At 45.9% G+C, this 21,352-nt stretch overlaps 1 protein-coding gene across 1 annotated transcript in view; it reads left to right on the plus strand.

Moving 5' to 3' along the window:
• The first annotated feature begins 424 nt into the window (after nucleotides 1-424).
• The window catches only part of LOC126485103 (breast cancer anti-estrogen resistance protein 3 homolog), a 1,126,433-nt gene continuing 1,105,505 nt past the window's right edge, over nucleotides 425-21,352 (plus strand). Inside the window, exon 1 of the mRNA XM_050108726.1 lies at nucleotides 425-613. Coding sequence (XP_049964683.1) covers nucleotides 571-613 — 43 coding nt within the window. The 5' untranslated portion in view covers nucleotides 425-570. The remainder of the gene's footprint in view (nucleotides 614-21,352) is intronic.

A 21,352-nucleotide genomic window follows, 5' to 3' on the forward strand; every position in this document is an offset into this window, starting at 1 on the left:
TTAGACCTTTTCTGTTCCATATACTCTCATCGATCTGTGGAGTTTTTACACGGTGGGGAAAATCACCCTTTAGAGATGCTGACGGCCTTGAGATGAAGATGCGGACGCAGATGTAGGTGCAGTTGTCACGCGTGCCGTCGAGCAAACAGAGAACCTTGACTCTGAGTGACACGGGCTCGACAAGGAAGTGGACCCTATCCGGTTGAGCGCCTCACCTTCACCGCTATCGGCTGGCGCTTCTCTCAGCAGCGAGCTTGCACAGTGGAGGTATTGCTCGCGGATAGCAGTTGTCCAAAAAACTCAGCGTCGCGGCAGAGCTCGGCATGCGTGCGCTGTATGTCGCGCGCGAGGTGGGGGCCGCTTGCTGCGGCGGCCGCCGCCGCCGCCGCCGCCGCCTCAGTGTACCGCGGTCCGCCGTCGCGCGCGGACCTCTGCAGTGCTGTTCTGTGGTGTGCCGTGCCGTTTAGTGGTGTGTGTCGGCGTGCGGCGATGTGGCGTCGCGCCGTGTCCTCGTAGTGTGCTCCTGCAACCCCGCCTGTCTCAGCTCCCCGCGACCGTCTCTCCGCCGTCATGGGCAAGAGTGGCAGCAAGCTCCGCAAGAAGCGCAGCCAAAGTAAGTCACGTGGCCCGCCTCTCGCCGGTGCGGTAAGGGTGGTGACGAGCCAAAGCTGTGGACCCAGCCACAGTGGCACCACCGCCCTGTTTACATCCCAGAGAGCAAGAAGCTAACGGCGCTGTCGCCAATACCGTAATGACACGAGTGGAGTACTGTCAGCTGCTGTTTGTGTCTGTGATTACTATTGTAACTTTCAGACTATAGTCGCACATTTATTTTGTCAAATCACTATTGATTTCGATGCGTCTCAGGCCATCCCCTGGATCGTAGTCCTCAGTAAATGCTATGACACGAGTGGAGCACTGTCAGCTGCTGTTTGTGACTGCGATTACTATTGTAACTTCCAGAATACACTCGCACATTTATTTTGTCAAGTCACTATTGATTTCGATGCGTCCCAGGCCATCCCCTGGATCGTAGTCCTCGGTAAATGTTATGTAGTGGTTGGGGTTGGGTTGTTTTGGGGGAAGAGACCAAACTGCGAGGTCATCGGTCTCATCGGGTTAGGTAAGGAAGGGGAAGGAATTCGGTCGTACCTTTTCAAAGGAACCATCCCGGCATTTGCCTGGAGCGATTTAGGGAAATCACGGAAAACCTAAGTCAGGATGGCCGGACGCGGAATTGAACCGTCGTCCTCCCGAATGCGATTCCAGTGTGATAACCACTGCACCACCTCGCTCGGTCGTTATGTAGTGGGCCCCTTACTTTTTTTTTCGTGGTCTGTGTACGGTGTACAGGGTTTTTCTGTAAGAGCGTGCAAGAATTTAACATGGTATAGAGGATGCTCCACTTAACAAATCGAGTTAAGGATCCTGGTATCGGAGAAGCCAGCTTAAGGAGGTAGTAAGAATAAAATCACATTACTGAGTGCTTTTTTATTTATATTACTTACAATTAACTGCAAATACCGTCACTGACACTTTGAACGTACCGTTTGTATGTATCTTACAAAATGTGCTGAATCTTACGGCCATCGACCTCAATGTAACCATGACATTGGCGAACAAGATTCTGACGCACCCTGACAAATATCCCTGGCGTGTTTCCAATTACATCACAGGCAACTAATTCCATCTCCGTATCCACTGGGTGTCTCATACACCAAGTGAATTTATACATCCCCATTAGAAATAATCGAGGGGCTTTAGGTCAGATGACCTCGCAGGCCTGGAATAGGACCCCCCTTTCCAATCCAGCGACCAGGAAATACAGCACTGAGATGGTTACGGATATCCACATTGAAGTCAGGCGGTGCACCGTCATGTCGTATCCACATCCTCTCACGAACAGTCAAGGGTACGTTCTCCAGCATCTGAGGTAGAACTCGTTGCAGGAACTTCATAATAATCAGACTCGTCCTCCTTGTTTCCTTGCAGGAAATAAACAATGTACATGTAAATAAACAGCACAGTACGTGTAAACTTGTACGCATTTCAGTTGTAAATAAGCTGGAAAACGATAATGCTAGACAGAACGGTAGACAAGTTTACTTCCATATCACCTTCAGCTGGCTCCTACAAACTGTTCAGTGGGACATTATCTATGTCCCGTTACATTTTTGCGTGGTCTTACAGAAACACCCTGTATGTACGCAATATGGAGCAAAGCATCGGAGATTTGTGCACTGTCTGCCGGCCGGAGTGGCCGTGCGGTTCTAGGCGCTGCAGTCTGGAGCCGAGCGACCGCTACGGTCGCAGGTTCGAATCCTGCCTCGGGCATGGATGTGTGTGATGTCCTTAGGTTAGTTAGGTTTGGCTAAATGGTTCAAATGGCTCTGAGCACTGCGGGACTCAACTGCTGAGGTCATTAGTCCCCTAGAACTTAGAACTAGTTAAACCTAACTAACCTAAGGACATCACAAACATCCATGCCCAAGGCAGGATTCGAACTTGCGACCGTAGCGGTCTTGCGGTTCCAGACTGCAGCGCCTTTAACCGCACGGCCACTTCGGCCGGCCTGAGTTAGGTTTAATTAGTTCTAAGTTCTGGGCGACTGATGACCTCAGAAGTTAAGTCGCATAGTGCTCAGAGCCATTTGAACGATTTTTTTGTGCACTGTCTAATATAATTTTTGTAATTGCTTTGCATTTTCTGTTTTCTTTTTAAACGAATATGCTTCAAAAATGGCAAAGTGCGATAAATATGGTTCGAACGTAGACATCAGGGTATGCTGCAGGTCATTGGTTTATTTGCCATTTTCACTGGTCGGCTTCGCGAATTGGCAAGGAAATTGCCGCCTTCCAACCTAACCTGCACTTTGGCCTATGCTGCAAATCAGTCTGTCGTCTCAACTAAGATTTAAGGGAGGAGGCCATTGTTATGTTCTGGCTCAGTCGTCAGTCTCGCTTACCCAATTAGGTGGGTCATCACACACATGGCTGTCCGCTATGGCTGAGCGGTTCTAGGCGCTTCAGTCTGGAAGTTCGCGACGTCTACGGTCGCAGTTTCGAATCCTGCCTCGAGCATGGATGTGTGTGATGTTATTAGGTTGGTTAGGTTTAAGTAGTTCTAAGTTCTAGGGGACTGATGACCTCAGATGTTAAGTCCCATAGTGCTCTGAGCTATTTGAACCATCACACACACGTTGCACATCTGCTAGGAAAAGCGTATTCAACTTGAGTTTAAGGTTCACTTTTAGAGTCCTTGTCGTTGGTCTCTTATCTGCAGAACATTCTTTGCTCGGTACGTGTGCAAGTTAAGTAAACTAAAGAAGCTTAAGTCCATCCGAACAGTCCATAAAGGCCGCCGTGCCATCCTCAGCCCACAGGCGTCACTGGATTCGTAAAGGAGGGGTACGTGATCAGTACACCGCTCTCCCGGCCGTATGTCAATTTACGAGACCGGAGCCACTGCTTTTCAACCACGTAGCACCTCAGTTTGCCTCATAAGGCTGAGTGTACTCCGATTGCCAACAGCGCTCGGCAGGTATAAGGCGCTGCAGTCATGGACTGTGCGGCTGGTCCCGGCGGAGGTTCGAGTCCTCCCTCGGGCACGGGTGCGTGTGTTTGCCTTAGGACAATTTAGGTTAAGTAGAGTGTAAGCTTAGGGACTGATGACCTTAGCAGTTAAGTCCCATAAGATTTCACACACATTTGAACACTTTTTGAACAGCGCTCGGCAGACTGGATGGTCACCCACCCAGACCGACAACGCTTAACTTCGAGGATCTGACGGGAACCAGCGTTATCACTGCAGCAAAGCAGGTTAAATATTAAAATGTTATTCCTGCTGAACCTCTCGGTGTAGTGTTATGATTACCAGACTCGCTGGATTCGCTTCAGGTGCTGTGTAGATGCTTGTCCTCAAGCTGTTGCGGAGAAAACTTTTCTCGCAACAAGACTTTTAGTTCCTGCGTTTGCTTTCAGATAAATATCAAATACAATTTCCTTCTCTTTTCACCCGTATAGGTTTCAGTGAAGTTTGGCCACTTCCTTCACATTCCTAAACCGTAGGAGGTGGTGTAAAAATGGTTCAAATGGCTCTGAGCACTATGGGACTTAACATCTATGGTCATCAGTCCCCTAGAACTTAGAACTACTTAAACCTAACTAACCTAAGGACAGCACACAACACCCAGTCATCACGAGGCAGAGAAAATCCCATACTCCGCCGGGAATCGAACCCGGGAACCCGGGCGTGGGAAGCGAGAACGCTACCGCACGACCACGAGCTGCGGACGGAGGTGGTGTAGTTATTAGCACTGCGGTTTTGTATTCGGGAGGACGACGGTTCAAATCCCCGTCCAGCCATCCAGATTTAGGTTATCCGTGATTTTTCCAAAGCACTGAAGGTAAATGCCAGGACGCTTCCTCTGAAAGGGACAGCCGATTTCTTTCGCCATCATTGAAACGATCTGAGTTTGTGCTCCAACTCTAATGACCTCACTGTGGACAGCAAGTTAAACTCTACTCTTCCTTCGTTTCTTTTTTTATTTTCTTGATACCACATACAATCGTTCATATAGCTGTCTGTCATCTATGGTGCAGATGATGCTGTCGTACAGCTCTCGTTAACACATACTACATTACCATTTACGAAATACTCAACTGTTCCGCCATCAAGACTGCGATTATAGACTAAAGCGAATAAAAAAGTTTCTCATTTTGCTGGTCACTGATCCAGCTGACAAGATGTCGGGAATATGTAACTTTTAGATTGCAGCTAGACTACGCATGGAACTTTTTTTTTCAATTATTGCTGATAGTGTTTCACTGGCAGTGTCCGTATTAACTATTTTGTTTGGTGAATAGCTCTGTGTTCGCCATCTATGACGGTAATACTGTCATCATTCGCTTGGATACTGTAATTGAGTTACATTATCTGTCGCTGTGTAGCCCGATAATGCGAACGTCGTACAGTTCTGAAAATCGTCTGAGGTTAGGGCACTGACTTAGCAAATAAACGAGCTTGGAAAGCATTTTAGTGTTATGAATCTTGTGGAGACACAAAGCGGGAAAAATAAACAAAGATAAAAATGTTAAAAATTGAATGAGTGTTCAGCTGCAAATTCCAAACCGCGGGGTTCAATTCTCTCCCGATTCTAAGACTATCGTCACGTTTCGCTTCTTTCGTCTTTGACAGTGACTTCTACTTCTGAAAACTGCCAAATTTCCCCGTGATTTGGAGTGTACGTTAAGTTGTAAATCTCCATGTGAGTCAAATCAGTTCGAGGGTATGAGCAAATTGAGAGCACAGGAACTCCATTACCACAGTCGATAGTAGGCCACTGTGATGTCCAAATCAATCTTCCGGTGGGCGACGTATTTACTTTGCCATCTGTCGAAGCATGTATCGTCCAGTATTCACGACACATTTTAATAACGTGCTATACCGCTTTTCACCTAACGTTATGTGCGCAATGTAGCTCGGCCTTGTCGCAGAAGATGCTGGGAGCGGAGAAAAGTTTAAATCACTTACATTGGCTGCCAGCACGATCCGCGAGAAGTGCCAAGCTGCAGTGCGTCGATAGCACTGACTACAACAGCGTGAGACGTTATTATTGAGGGCCGAAATGGAAATTCATACTATAAGAAAAATTATTTTACAAAATTCGAAGCGGGTTCTTCAAAATTTCAGTCTCAATAGTACTGCGGCCGTCGAAGAGATTGAAAGATCACAGGAACAAAATTCCTTCACAGTCCAATTTCGAGCAACAGAACTGTGAAATTTTCACACGCTTCGCATTACCATGCAGTGTACACAAAAACGAAGAAACAGCTTCTTCATAGCACACTAGCCCACAGAACACTAAAGGCAAATAACCCTTATAATAGTTCCGTAATGGAGAATGTGATTGGCACACAAGTTTTATAGTATTAATCAAACTAACACATTACTTCATAGATTCCGAATAACCGCTTCAGAGCATAATGCACGAAATAGAAAGATAAAACGTTTTCTAGCTGAAAGTAGAGACCACACATCGTCACAGAGTCAGTGAAATGGTCTTACCTGTCAAATAAATTATGCAGAAATTAAATTAAGCATTCTTAGTGACCTGTTTTCTCTCTTGGCCTCATCATCGAGTGGTATAGCCCCTTTCGTACTTTACACTCAGTCGTCTCTTGATATTTCAATAAGATAGAAGAATTCCTGTTTCCATTTCCATCAGCAATTTTCCATTACTTCTGATCGTGATATCATCAAGCGTGGTTCCAGCAGAGTCCGACTGGACACACAGATCTGTTGTACAATGCTTTCGTAAGGCACCATCGTCTAAGGCAGGGCTTCCCAAAGGGGTCCGCCGGGTCTTTCTCGAGGGTCCGCGGCCACCTTTCACCAAATCGTGTAAAATAATGAGTGACATTACTGAATAAAAATGTGAAAATCAAATTCATCACTATCTTTTTTCGTGTGATCCACAAGCAGCCTTTGCGGTTCCTAAGTGAGAACGTATAGACAGTTTAGTGCCGGAGAATGCGGCTTCTCTGATTGACTGTTTCGCAACAATACGGGGGTCGTTTGCGCGCCGGGTCACGGCGCTAGATGCGCTGAAACCTTTTACGCATGCGCGGAGCGAGCTTCGTCGACCAATCACAGCGCTCGTTGGCACGTATGCGGTCCCAGGCATCATTAAATGTTAAACTTGCTTTGTCCGTGCACTACCTATTTCATAAGTCGATTTTTGACCAGTTTATTACTTCTAACATGGATCGGTGGCTGAAGGTAGGGTCACTGAAGAAGGGTGCAGTTTCTCCACCGCCTTCACAACAAGGGAAGTTTCCAGTTGAAATGAATGAGGAGGGAGGACGACCAAAGCAAGACTTTACATACATTTGAACATTTTTCTTCGGATTTCACGACCCCCCCCTCCCCCCCCCCCCCCCCCCCACACACACACGACTGTTACGAAATATGCATGCTCCTTACACAGCAGCAGCCAAATAGTGGAAGTGAACAGACCACAAGCGGCAGCTTGTCAACAGCGAGCAGTTTGGACGTGACGTTGATTGCTTTTGGAGGAAGACAGCTCCATCGTATGAAATGTCAATTACCAAGTAAGTTTAATCAGGCTATAGTGTTTTGAACAAAGTGAGTCAATCCACTAGTAAGTGTCTGGATACAATGGGAATTCAAATTGGATCGTTAATTTCAAGTTGTTTTCATTCATCTCTAAACCGAAGACTAATGATACTTCGAGTGGGGGGGGGGGTCATTGGGAACATGATACTTGCATTAAGAAGCTTTCAGTTCCCATGGGTTTCGCTCTGAAATTTAAAGTTACTGTGCTCTTGACTGACTAGGGGTCCGCCATGGATTTTCGACTGAAGAAGGGGTCCGCCAGCTGAAAAGGTTGGGGAGCGCTGGTCTAAGGTAACAACAGTTAACGAGACTGTCGCGGTGGCATGCAACTTTTTCTCCAGCTACTCTTTGGTACCCTCCCCAGACCAGCACTTTCCACACACTTGCGGCGTGTTTCCGCTCCCTTCCGCCGCCCCCTGCGCCCCTTCGGTGGGTGCTCTGCAGGTGACGCTGCGTGTGGCTTTCGCAACAGTTACGACACCTGTGCGCGTTTGCCACGGACACATCAGTATGCTTCTTGTGCAAGCCGGTCTGAGTTCAGCTTTATTCTACTGCCAACATTACACAAGCAAAAGACGCGGAGCTCTCGTGGTATAAAAACGTTGATTTTGTATGCATCTCCAACATCGAGTGTCGACCTTGAGTATTCTTAGAGAACGTTAGTACCTGCTTTACAGACTTGTACATCGTGGTAGCTGCTGCTTGCATGCGATACGGAAATGGTTTTAAATATCTAGTAACTGTAAATGGTTTAAGTATAGAGCGTATTTAAAGTGGGTTTGGTGTCCAGTTTTCCTTGCTATGGCGTTTTTTCCTCCAGTGTAGGATCCGCTAAAGATATTCCATCGACCACACGTTTTAAGTACCTGTAAACTCTCGATTCTTTAAAAGATATGAACTCCCATCTATAAAACAGCTTCGTCTGAATTCTTTACAGATGAGTTAATACATTAAATATTTGACTTTAAGCATAACCGAGGAAACGTTTAGGAAAGGTATGAAATTATGCTTAAAATTCGTACGAAATTGCTAAGTGCTCTCATACCGGAAAAGTGTCGGCAGCTCATGGTCTTGCGGTAGCATTCTCGCTTCCATCGCACGGGGTGCCGGGTTCGATTCCCGACGGGGTCAGGGATTTTCTCTGCCCCGAGATGACTGGATGTTGTTTGTCTTTCGTCATCATTGACTCGCAAGTCGCCGAAGTGGCGTCAGCTGAAAAGGACTTCCAATTTCGGTTGCCAAACACCCCGCATGGGGTCTACCGACCAACAATGCCGTACGATCATTTCATTTCGTTACCGGATAAGTATAGTCTGGGTAATTTTCTCCTTTTTAACGGAAAAGCTAATTATTCACGCATCTCATTGGTTATTGTTGAATTCCGCCTACGTCGTCGAATATGAGATGTCTCGCAAAACTACTTTCTCAGATCCCTAGACAAAATTCAAACAAATCGTATTAATGAGTTTTTATTAAATAAAATTTTACGGCCAGTCGGGCGCGGCGCTTACGTTCTCTTCGTATAGAGGCTGCTGCTGTCGCGTTGTCGTCCTGGAGAGGGCAGGGGGACAGGGCCAGCAGCGCGCAATTGGCTGACGTCTTCCTCACAGCCCTCTCTGCTCTCTCGTTCCCGACTGGCGTGCCGGCGCCTGACTTTACACCGTAACATTTATGGTATCATACCTGCTGAACTATGTGTCGTACAGCGACGTAATTTTACAGGCACTGGTAAACTGAGTGATATATATGTATATACTATCAGAAAACTGTGCCATGCACTACACCTCGCCTTCCATATACGCCTCCCGTCCCCCACGCGGATCCTCTACGACCTGATTCCCTTTCACCCATCTGCTCCTATTCCTCGAACATATCCGCATACTCTACACCTCCCACCACCTTGATCCCCCTCATACCCTGGTTGCTCCTCTCCTCTCCAACCTCCGCCCTCTGCCGCGCCTTCACTGTTGTGTCCCCCCTACCCTCCATCTCTACACCCTTCATCTCCTTTCCCAAGGTGGTTTCCGTCAACTCCCCCTCCCGGATGATGCCCTCTCTCCCTCCATTTGTTCCTCCTATCAACTCTGATCCTCATCTCCCCCTCCTTTCCTCTGTCCTTTCCCCAGGCGCCCTCTCCCCCCCTTCCATCCTGTTTTTTCCCCACCTACCCTCTCTCTGCCTCCCTTCTCCCCACCCGAGTCCTTTTGCATTCCCCTCCTCTGCCTTTCCCCACTCCCTGTCGTGTGTGCCCAGCCCCCCTCCTCTTATGAGTCCTCGTCCTCCTTCGGCTCCTTCCCCCTCCCCCCCTACTTTGTTTATTCTCTCCTTCCCCCCCTTTCTTTCCCATCATCGGTCCAGGTTCCCCCTGTCTGCCCTCGGCTGTGGTGTGTCAAAAAAATGGTTCAAATGGTTCTGAGCACTATGCGACTTAAATTCTGAGGTCATCAGTCGCCTAGAACTTAGAACTAATTAAATCTAACTAACCTAAGGCATTACACACATCCACGCCTGAAGTAGGATTCGAACCTGCGATCGTAGCGGTCGCTCGGCTCCAGACTGTAGCGCCTAGAACCGCACGGTCACTCCGGCTGGCTGTGGTGTGTCATATCTGTGCCAACTTTTTAGTGCAGTGTTCAAGTGAGCTTTCAGTGTTGTGCGTCTTTCCAAAGTGTAGCGAACAGAAATCATGCTGTTGCAGGGTGTCATTTTTATACCTCTTGCTAACAGAAACCAAACTGTTGCCGTGTTTTTTAATTGTCTGTCTATTATTTTACCTGTCTGCTTCCTGTGTATTTTATTAGCATCACCAACCCTTTGCTTTATGTTTTAAGTTCCACAGTTTTCCGCCATTTTAGCATTTAAGTCGCCGATTTTATCTCTTGCTGTTATTATTTATTATCTTCATTTTTTTAAACAAATCCTGTAGGCTGAAGAGCGGCGTCCTAAGCTGCTGCCATCCCGCCCCCTTCAGGGGGAATCGAAACTCAATAAAGGAAAAAAAAAAGAAAACTGTGTTGCGAATGGGGTCTGTAGTAAATTAAAGATAGATACACAGTTTCCAACTGTAGTACGCTCTAAGAGAAAAAAAAATAAAAAAAGATAAAAAAATGAACACGACGGAATTATCCAAATAGGGACGGAAATCGGTAGATGTGATGTACATGTGCAGACAAACGAGTGACCAGAGTTGCAGAAAAGTTGATGATTTATTCAAGATAAAGAGCTTCACAAATTGAGCAACTCAGCAACGCGTGGGTCCACATCTGGCCCTTATGCAAGCAGTTATTCGGCTTGGTATTATCTGAGAGACTTGTCGGATCTCCACCTGAGGGATACCGTGCCAAATTCCGTCCAACCGGTGCGTTAGATCGTCGGAATCCCTAGGTGGTTGGAGGACCGAGCCCAAGATGCTTCAATCGTTTCCACTTGGGGAGAGATACGACGACCTTGGTGGCCAAAGTGAGGTTTGGCAAGCAGGAAGACAAGCAGCAGAAACGCTCGCCGTGTGTCGAGCGGGCATTATCTTACTGAAATGGAAGCCAAGGATTGATTGCTACGAATGACAACAAAATGGGACGTAGAATACTGTCGATGTACCGTTGTGCTGTAATGATACCGCGAGTTAAAGCCAAAGGGGCGCTGCTGAGAAAAGAGATAGCCCTCCAGACCATCCTTCATGGCTGTCGGGCCGTGTGTTGGGTGACAGTCGGGTTGGTATCGCAAAGCTGTGCGGGGCGTCTCTAGATATGTCTTCTGCCTGGAATCTCATTGACTTGAGTAGTAATGTCTTCAGTGATGGGTCCCGCTTCGAACTGAGTCTCAGCCGGTTGGTGTGGCCGTGTGGTTCTAGACGGTACAGTCTGGAACCGCGCGGCCGCTACGGTCGCAGGTTCGAATCCTGCCTCGGGCATGGATGTGTATGATGTCCTTAGGTTAGTTACGTTTAAGTAGTTCTAAGTTCCATGGGACAGATGAGCTCAGAAGTTAAGTCCCATAGTGCTTAGAGCCATTTTTGAACTGAGCCTCGATGACTAGCGAAGGCTAAAATACGTTTTGGCAGCATTGTAATGACTAGCTTTCACAATATATCGTATTTAGTACCTGCTAATTAGTCACTTGCCTTACACAGACGTAGAGAAAACACAAAAATATTTCTCTGCAGAGGACCGCGCCCGACTATCGCCACGTAACTAGTTCACGAAGCCGAAGAAGTCTCTTTGATTAGCTTTAAGTGTTCGCCACTAGGTTGCAGCCATCGTCAAGAGAGTAAAAGGAAGTGGATACTTTACCCCACCATGGACACTACAGCCGTCCTTACCTTGAAAAGATAAATGGGGATGAGGAATCAAACGAAATGCAGTTACTCCAACGAGTTACCAGAGGCAACGGGTGACATACTAAAATATTCAGAAAATATCCATAAAAACCACAGAAATTTTGTCGTCTGAGCTCGGATTCACGCCGTACAGCATGCGCAAAGATTTAGTTGGGATTGTAGGTTGATAGTACGGTGCTGAGTTGGCGAAGTGAAGAAATTTTACCTGATGGGAAGCTGTCATATTACTCCAACGACATGAACTGAATACTCCAATCACTGAGGTCTGACGTCACTTGTGATGTTTTATAATTAGTTGATAGAATTTAACGGAAGAGGCGCCATGTTAGGTTCCAACTTTTTTGAAGTGGTGTTTGGTAGTTTCTGTATTCAAACTTGTGTGCTAATAAAATGTTCTGTTTTAATGCCTTGGTGCATTTAAGAGCTCGCAACTGCTTGCCGCTTTTGGAATTGTGTGAGATATGAAAATGTCGGGGAATTTGACGCCAGCAATGAAATTGTTGTCATTATTTTAATCCACTAGCCGGAACGTCTTTTCTATTATCCTCAGAGAAAAAAGTAGTGCAATCATCTGTCTGTAAAATGTGTAAACCCTGAGCAACTTTCCGACAGATTAAAAATGTGTGCTGAACTTGGAAACTTCGCCGTAGTTCAGTCGAAAAGTATGGGTCTAGATTCGATTCCCAGGTGATCGGTTGATTGTATGAGGATGAAACGATCAGACTATCGCGTCATCTAGCCTTCATTTTACGAAACAAATCCCTGGAGAACGACGTTGAGCAAGAAGCAAAATCCGTTTGCTATAATGCCGTACAAAAATAATAGGGCAGGAACGACCACAGTATTGATAATGCTAAGAATTAAAAGCAGTTTCAGGACATGTGTATGGAGGCTGAAACTCGGGTCGGCGTTTAGGTCTATAGCTACATCTACATGGCTACTCTGCAAATCACACTGAAACGACTGGCAGAGGGTTCATAGAACCGCAACCACAGTAATTCTCTATGATTCCGCTCTTGAATAGAGCGCGGAAAAAACAAACACCTGTATCTTTCCGTGCGGGCTCTGATTTCTCTTATTTTATTACGATGATCGTTTCTCCCTATGTAGGTCGGCGATAGAAAAATATTTTCACATTCGGAGGACAAAGATGGTGATTGAAATTTCGTGAGAAGATCCATTCCAAATTCTGTATCATGTCCGCGACACTCTCTCCCCTATTTCTTGACAATACAGAACGTGCTGCGCGTCTTTGAACTTTCTCGATGTACTCCGTTAATCCTATCTGGTCCAAAAGAGGACATAAAAGCATAAGAGCATAGTGTATGTAGTCTCCTCAGTAGATTTATTGCATCTTCTGAGTGTTCTGCGAAGAAAACGCAGTCATTGGTTCGTCATCCCCACAACATTTCTATGTGTTCTTTTCAGTTTAAGCTGGCCGTAATTACAATTAGCTGAATTAGTTGAATTATGGCACTTAGATTTGACTGATTTATCTTGTAACCGGTTCATTTTAGCATTCATGTGGATGACCTCACACATTTCATTATTCAGGGTCAATTGCCAATTTTCACACGATACAAATATCTTCCCTAAACAGTTTTTCAGATTATTTTGATCTTCTGATGACTTTACTAGGCGACAGATGACGGCATCATCTGGAAACAACCTAAGACGGCCGCTGAGATTGTATCCTAAATCGTTTATGTAGATGAGGAACAGCAGAGAGCCTATAACACTATCCTGATGAACGCCAGAAATCACTTCTGTTTTACTCGATGACTTTCCGTCAGTTACTACGAATTGTGATGTCTCCGACTGGAAATCACGAGCCGGCCGCTGTGGCCGAGCGGTTCTAGGCGCTTCAGTCCGGAACTGCGCTACTGCTACAGTCGCAGGTTCGAATCCTGCCTCTGACATGGATGTGTGTGAAGTCCTTAGGTTAGTTAGGTTTAAGTAGTTCTAAGTTATAGGGGACTGATGACCTCAGATGTTAAGTCCCATAGTTCTCAGAGCCATTTGAACCATTTTGGAAATCACGAATGCAGTTGCATAACTGAGACGATATTCCATAATCGTTCAATTTCACTACAAGCCGCTTGTGTGGTACTGTGTCAAAAGCCTTCTGGAAATCCAGAAATACGGAATCAATTTGAAACCTCTTGTCAATAGCACTAAGCACTTCGTGTGAGTTGAGAGGTAGTTGCCGGCCGAAGTGGCCGTGCGGTTAAAGGCGCTGCAGTCTAGAACCGCAAGACCGCTACGGTCGCAGGTTCGAATCCTGCCTCGGGCATGGATGTTTGTGATGTCCTTAGGTTAGTTAGGTTTAACTAGTTCTAAGTTCTAGGGGACTAATGACCTCAGCAGTTGAGTCCCATAGTGCTCAGAGCCATTTGAACCATTTTTTGAGAGGTAGTTGTGTTTCACAAGAACGATGTTTTCTAAATCGGTGTTGACTGTGGGTCAATAGACCGTTCTCTTCGAGGTAACTCACAATGTTCGAACACAACACATGTTCCAAAATGCTGCTGCATATTGACGTTAATGATTTGAGCCTGTAATTTTGTGGATTAGTCCTACTGCCTTTCTTGAATGTTGGTGTGACCTGTGCAGCTTTCCAGTCTTTGGGTACGGATCTTTCGTCTAGCGAGAGGCTGTACATGATTGTTAAGTACGGAGCTATTGTATCAGCGTACTCTGAAAGGAACCTAATTGGTACACAATCTTGATTTTATTAAGTGATTTAAGTTGCTTCAGAGACAGACGGCAGACCCCTCGTGCTCATTTGCGTCTAGAGGCATTTCCCCTCTCCCCTCCCCCCCCCCTCCCCTAGCTTCAACGACCTGCCCTAAGAGACGTGTAGACCCGAGGCCCAAGGGAAGAAAGGCCATGGCGCGTACGTCCTACGAATGGCCACAGCCGCCTCCGGTGGGGATCGAGTAACTATTTCAGATAAATTTAATAATTCTCGACTACGCGTTTCAGTGCATCAAAGCTCCCGAGAGCACACGACAAAGTTAAGATCTGTTAGATTATATATCGATTTCCCGGGGGCCCTGCACGAAGCCGATCATTCGCGAAGTGTGGCGGACAAGCCTACTAAAGTGACGTCATGAGTTCGTTGCGAGACCCATATTTCTCTTGGGCTCCGGTGCAGACACAGTGATACAATAAACAATACATTTCTAAAGATAAAATGCCGTGTGGCTAGGGCCTCCCGTCGTGTAGACCGTTCGCCTGGCGAAACTCTTTCGAGTTGACGCCACTTCGGCGACTTGCGTTTCGATGGGGAATGAAATGATACTGATAAGGACAACACAACACCCAGTCCTTGAGGGGAGAAAATCTCCGACCCTGCCGGGAATCGAACGCGGGCCGGTAGGTATGACATTCCGTCGCGCTGACCACTCAGCTAACAGGGGTGGACATTTCTAACGAGATAAAGCGCAAAATAAGGAAGGGAGATAGAGAACAAGGCCAGTGCTAAGAGAGAGACTCGAGATGAGGCCGACATACCCTGGCACTTAGTTTTAATCAAGAAGCTGATTAAAAAACGTACAGTCCACTACCTAGTGCAAGACTCGCGAGTAAAAATTTGTGTTGAGATTCCTGTAAGTGCGTCTTACGTTGTGTGTAGAGGTGTTGCCTACACCGAAATTTGTCCACACGACAACACCACATCATGTAGAGATCTGTACTAGACACGTTGTGGATTGTTCGACTTATCTGGTTCACCTCCCTGTCTCGAAAACAACCGCGCTGCGCGTTGACTAAGTCCGATTTCGATGGACAATGATCTGTTAAAATGCCAAAAACGTGCCGCAAGTTGTGCCCGCTTAAATTCCTCCCCTTTGTGACTAAGATCGACTGCTTGTCGTTAAAGTAAAAGCAGAACGGTCAATGCTGTGTGACGAATTCTGAATTCTAAGGAACTTGTTACTGGGGTGAGTTTCCAACAGCGAATAGCACCTGGCCTATGCTTATTTAATTCTCTCATCAACCAGAAGAAGACTTTCACCACTGATAGGACATGAGCCACTTACGCGGCTATCATCATAATGAAACACCTACCTGTTCTAATTGTAGTTACTGTGCACCTTACACGATGTCTTACATTTATTCAGAAGTTTGATAAGGAGTGATTCAACAGCCATCATACACTGACGTTGCAAAGTAATGCGATAGCGACGTGCACTTATACATATGGTGCTAGTATCGTATGCACAAGGTATGAAAGGGAAGTGCATTGGCGAATCTGTCACTTGGACTCAAGTGAGTCGTGTGAAAAGGTTTCCGACGAGATTATAGCCGCATGATGGGAATTAACAGACTTCGAATGGGGAGTGGTTGTTGGAGCTAGACACTTGGGAAATTCCATTTAGGAAACTGTTAGATAATTCAGTATTCCGAGATCCACAGTATCAATAGTGTGTCGAGGACACCAAATTTAAGGCATTACCTGTCACCACTTAACGAGCGAGAGCAGCGCCGATTGCGTAGAGTTGTCAGTACTAACAGACAAGCAACACTGCGCGAAATAACAGCAGAAATCAGTGTGGGAAGTACGATGAACGTATGCTTTAGGACACTGCGGCGAAATTTGGCGTAAATGGGCTGTGGCAGCAGACGACTGACGCGAGTGCCTTTGCTAATAGCACGACATCGCCTTCAGCTCCTGTCCTGGGCTCTTGAGGATACCGGTTGGACTGTAGGCGAGTAGAACAGTGGCCTGGTCAGATGAGTCCCGGTTCCAATTGGTAAGAGCTGATGTTAGGTTTCGAGTATGTTGCAGGCCCTCGAAGCCATGGGCGCAAATTGTCAACAAAGCACTTGGCAAGCTGGTGGTGGTTCCATAATGGCGTGGGCTGTGTTTATATGGAATGGGCTGCGTCGTCTGGTCCATCTGAACCGATCATTGACTGAAGAAGGGCATTTTAGGCTACTTTGAGACCATTTGCAGCCATTCAAGGACTTCACGATCCCCAACAACGATATTGTGTCACCGGGCCGCAGCTGTTCGCGATGGGTTTGAAGAACATTCTGGACAGTCCGAGCGAATGATTTGGTCATCCAGATCGCCCGACATGAATGTCATCAAACAGTTATGAGACACAGTCGAGAGCTCAGCTCGTGCACAAAATCCTGCATTGGCAACACTTTCGCAGTTATGGATCGCTATAGAGGTAAGCAGCAAGGCTCAATATTCCTGCAGGGGACTTCCAACAACTTGTGAGTCCATGTTACGTCGAGATGCTGCACTTCGGCGGGCGAACGGAGGTCTGACATGATATTAGGAGGTATCCCATGACGTTCGTTGGCTCTAACCACTATGGGACTTAACATCTGAGGTCAACAGTCCCATACACTTAGAATTACTTAAACCTAACTAAGGGAAGCAGTGGTTGGGAAGGGAGTAAGACAGGGTTGTAGCCTCTCCCCGATGTTGTTCAATCTGTATATTGAGCAAGCAGTAAAGGAAACAAAAGAAAAATTCGGAGTAGGTATTAAAATTCATGGAGAAGAAATAAAAACTTTGAGGTTCGCCGATGACATTGTAATTCTGTCAGAGACAGCAAAGGACTTGAAAGAGCAGTTGAGCGGAATGGACAGTGTCTTGAAAGGATGATATAAGATGAACATCAACAAAAGTAAAACGAGGATAATGGAATGTAGTCGAATTAAGTCGGCTGATGCTGAGGGAATTAGATTAGGAAATGAGACACTTAAAGTAGCAAAGGAGTTTTGCTATTTGGGGAGCAAAATAACTGATGATGGTCGAAGTATAGAGGATATAAAATGTTGAGTGGTAATGGCAAGGAAAGCGTTTCTGAAGAAGAGAAATTTGTTAACATCCAGTATTGATTTAAGTGTCAGGAAGTCAATTCTGAAAGTATTCGTATGGAGTGTAGCCATGTATGGAAGTGAAACATGGACGATAAATAGTTTAGACAAGAAGAGAATAGAAGCTTTCGAAATGTGGTGCTACAGAAGAATGCTGAAGATTAGATGGGTATATCACATAACTAATGAGGAAGTATTGAATAGGATTGGGGAGAAGAGACGTTTGTGGCACAACTTGACCAGAAGAAGGGATCGGTTGGTAGGACATGTTCTGAGGCATCAAGGGATCACCAATTTAGTATTGGAGGGCAGCGTGGAGGGTAAAAATCGTAGAGGTAGACCAAGAGATGAATACACTAAGCAGATTCAGAAGGATGTAGGTTGCAGTAGGCACTGGGAGATGAAAAAGCTTGCACAGGATAGAGTAGCATGGAGAGCTGCATCAAACCAGTCTCAGGACTGAAGACCACAACAACAACAACAACTAACCTAAGTACATCACACACATCCATGCCCGAGGCAGGATTCGAACCTGCGACCGTAGCAGCAGCGCGGTTCCGGATTGAAGCGCCTAGAACCGCGCGCCCATAGCGGCCGGCCATGACGTACGTCACCTCAGCGTATGATGGTTAAACATCTTTAATGGCTGCCAACAAAATATTTACTGCGATTGTAGTTTAGGGGCCGGTCTTTTAGGCCGAGCGGTTCTAGGCACTTCAGTCCGGAACCACGCTGCTGCTACGGTCGCAGGTTCGAATCCTGCCTCAGGCATGGATGTGTGTGATGTCCTTATGTTAGTTAGGTTTAAGTAGTTCTCAGTGTAGGGGACTGATGATCTCAGATGTTAAGTCCCACAGTGCTTAGATCCATTTTTTGTAGTCATTTACAGGCACATACTACAAATGCAAGCACGCATTCATGCATAAACTTAGTGGCTAATCCTAAGAGCAAACGAGCACGAGCAGCTTAGGCGTCATGCAATAAACAGATATACACAAACTTTATGACTGAGATACCACTTACGCTCGTCTGAAGTTTGGAATAGCCGCTGTACTTATGCCTGTGTATATATGCATTTGCACCGAGCTAAGTGGCGCAGTGGTTAGCACATTGGACTCGCATTCGGGAGGACGACGGTTCAAACCCGCGTCCGGCCATCGAGATTTAGGTTTTCCGTGATTTCCCTAAATCGCGCCAGTCAAATGCCGGGATGGTTCCTTTGAAAGGGCACGGCCGATTTCCTTCCCTATCCTTCCCTAATCCGAGCACTGCGCTCCGTCTTTAATGACCTCTTTGTCGACGGGACGTTAAACACTATCTCCTCCTCTATTTGCATTTGCGATATCTGCTTGCCAGTGGGGGATGCTTCAAATTGGAATCACAATGAATAAAAGCTACTAACAGCTATAAGCGGGAATTAGGGTGTTCAACAATTGTTTAGCGCATTGAATGAGGTACGGCAATGACCATACCGTTATACGAAGTTCTCAAATCTTAAAACTGTTAAATACTTTTCTCTCCAGGTAGTTCGAAGTTATTAGAAAAATGACAACTGTAAAATTTGTTTGTAAATTCCTTAATTTTTCTAACAGGGATGTTAAATGATAATTTATGTTTTTACTTGTCTTTAATCTGATTAGTTAACTACATAAAGGTTAGTTCGCTTTGTCACAATGTCCTATTTCATTAAATGCAATATATCTATTATGCTTCAAAAAATTCAGTATGTTCAATGAGTAATGTATGTGAAAAATTTGAGCTTTATCTTGTTAGAAGTTTTTTTTAAATTTCGTATTTGCTTATCGGATGCACTGACCGAAATTGTTTAAAATAAATTATGATAATTAGGTAATACGGTATGCGTGGGAACCCACCTACTACGCTGTATCTTACACTACCTTTACAGGTCCAGATACGCTGTAAACGCGGTGGAGGATTTTCCCCGCCACTCACTCATTGCTGAGCAGAAGTGGTTTGACGGTTGTCACCAGCGGCACCTGGTTTTTACTTCCGAGGCGAGGCAGGGCCACGCTTAATTATGCATGTGGGCCCCAGTTACACGACATAAATCCTCAGCCATTCCCCTCGTGCGTGCAGAATCACTCGCTGCCCAAAGGAGACATCTCATGAGTTATTGATGAGCAGGCTGCCATCCGTCATCAGCTGTTGCCAGGCAACTCCCCACCGGCTGCAGACCGCGACAGCCTCAAACTCAGCGATATTGTTGTCATTCATTCGTTGCTGAAGTTCATGATTCTGCTGTAGAAGTCGGTCACCTGGACGTAGCTGATTCTTTCGTAACATCAACGAAAGTAAATGTAAGTAAGTGCGATGTTAGTATTTGTATTAAACCACTGAATTATCAAACAGCGCGCAATAGATACTGACACACACACACACACACACACACACACACACACACACACACACACACGAACATCGCATTTCTCTTCGTTCCGTTCAAAGAGAAATGCACATGAAGACATAAATTACGCCGGCTGGAGTAGCCGAGCGGTTCTAGGCGCTACAGGCTGGAACCGCGCGACCGCTACGGTCGCAGTTTCGAATCTTGCTCGGGCATGGATGTGTGTGATGTCCTTAGGTTAGTTAGGTTTAAGTAGTTCTAAGTTCTGGGGGACTGATGACCTCAGAAGTTAAATCCCATAGTGCTCAGAGCCATTTGAACCACTTTTGAACAGAAATTACACAGGTGCTAAGAAGGCCTTCCAGCATGCATTCAACTTGCGCACCTCCGATGATTAGTGGATCAGTTCAGTGCTAACAAATAACATTGGTAATCCTTCACGAATTGCCGATTCTGATCACATGCATTTTGTGTTTACAACATACGGACTGATCCGGGTTGAAACGTGGGAAAAAACAAAAATAATCAGAAAAACGCCAAAACAGAAATCTAAGTATTGATCAGAGATTTATAAAACTGTAATTGGACGTTGTCTGGGCAACGTGTTTTCAAAATTATTGGCATGTCTTTATCCGTGTTTTAATTAACAAACACTAACTAAAATTCCGTGTTTTAAGTGAAACTAGCTGTCAAGAGCGAGGTTTTTTGGCCCGCTGCTTCGACTGAAAGGACTGAAGAATTAGTCGATGAAAACCATCACCTGCAATATCTGTTATGTCTCTGCGAAGAGGAGGTGGTTTTGATTTTCAATATACGTTAACAAAGCTGGAGAAAATTTCTGAAACCGAAACCAAATATGAAAAATTTAGCCTCACGAAGAAATGTGTCTGAACGTGGAGGAATGACTGCCCATTCTTCCTCAACTGCCGAAACCAGAGAAGGTACTGATGTTGGACTACGTGGTCTGGAGCGGAGCTGACGTTCAAACTCATCCCCAAAGAGTTCCACTGAATTCAGATCGGGAATCTGGGCATGTAGTCCATTTCAGAATCTTTATTGTTCACAAAGCACAGCCTCAAAGATGTTTTGACAGAGGGGATTGTCAGCTTGGTACAGTCGTCATCTCCGAGCTGTTCCTCTGTCGTACACAGTACACAGTGCTATAAAATGTGTTCACATCCTTCCGCATTTAGCATTTTCTTCAGCGCAATAAGAAGACCACATCATAACCAAGGAAAACGCCCCTACACCGTAACACCGCCTCTTCCGTACTTTACTGCTGGCACTAAACGTGATGCCAGTTAGCGTTCTCCAGGTATTCAACAACCCAAACCCTTCCATCGAATTGCCACAGGGTACAGCGGCTTATCACTCCAGATTACTCGTATCACTCGTTTCCAGTCGTAGTGGCGTAGCTCTTTACGACACATCAGGCGTCGCTTAGCCATGACTACAGAAATATGTGGCAAAAAGAGCTTCTTGACCATGGTACCCCGTTCTTTGTAACAGCGAACTCATGGACAGTATGCTAGCTGAACTGCTGGTAGCACTTCGGAAATCACAAATTTTTATATCCGCTCATTTCATGTCATATTTCACAACCACACACTTCGCAGTCCTTGACGGTCCCTGTGCGTCAGCATCAGAGACTGCATGGTCTTGTTTTAGCTGTG

Source organism: Schistocerca serialis, chromosome 6 (genome assembly GCF_023864345.2).
Source record: "Schistocerca serialis cubense isolate TAMUIC-IGC-003099 chromosome 6, iqSchSeri2.2, whole genome shotgun sequence".
In the NCBI taxonomy this organism is placed as follows: Eukaryota; Metazoa; Arthropoda; class Insecta; order Orthoptera; family Acrididae; genus Schistocerca; species Schistocerca serialis.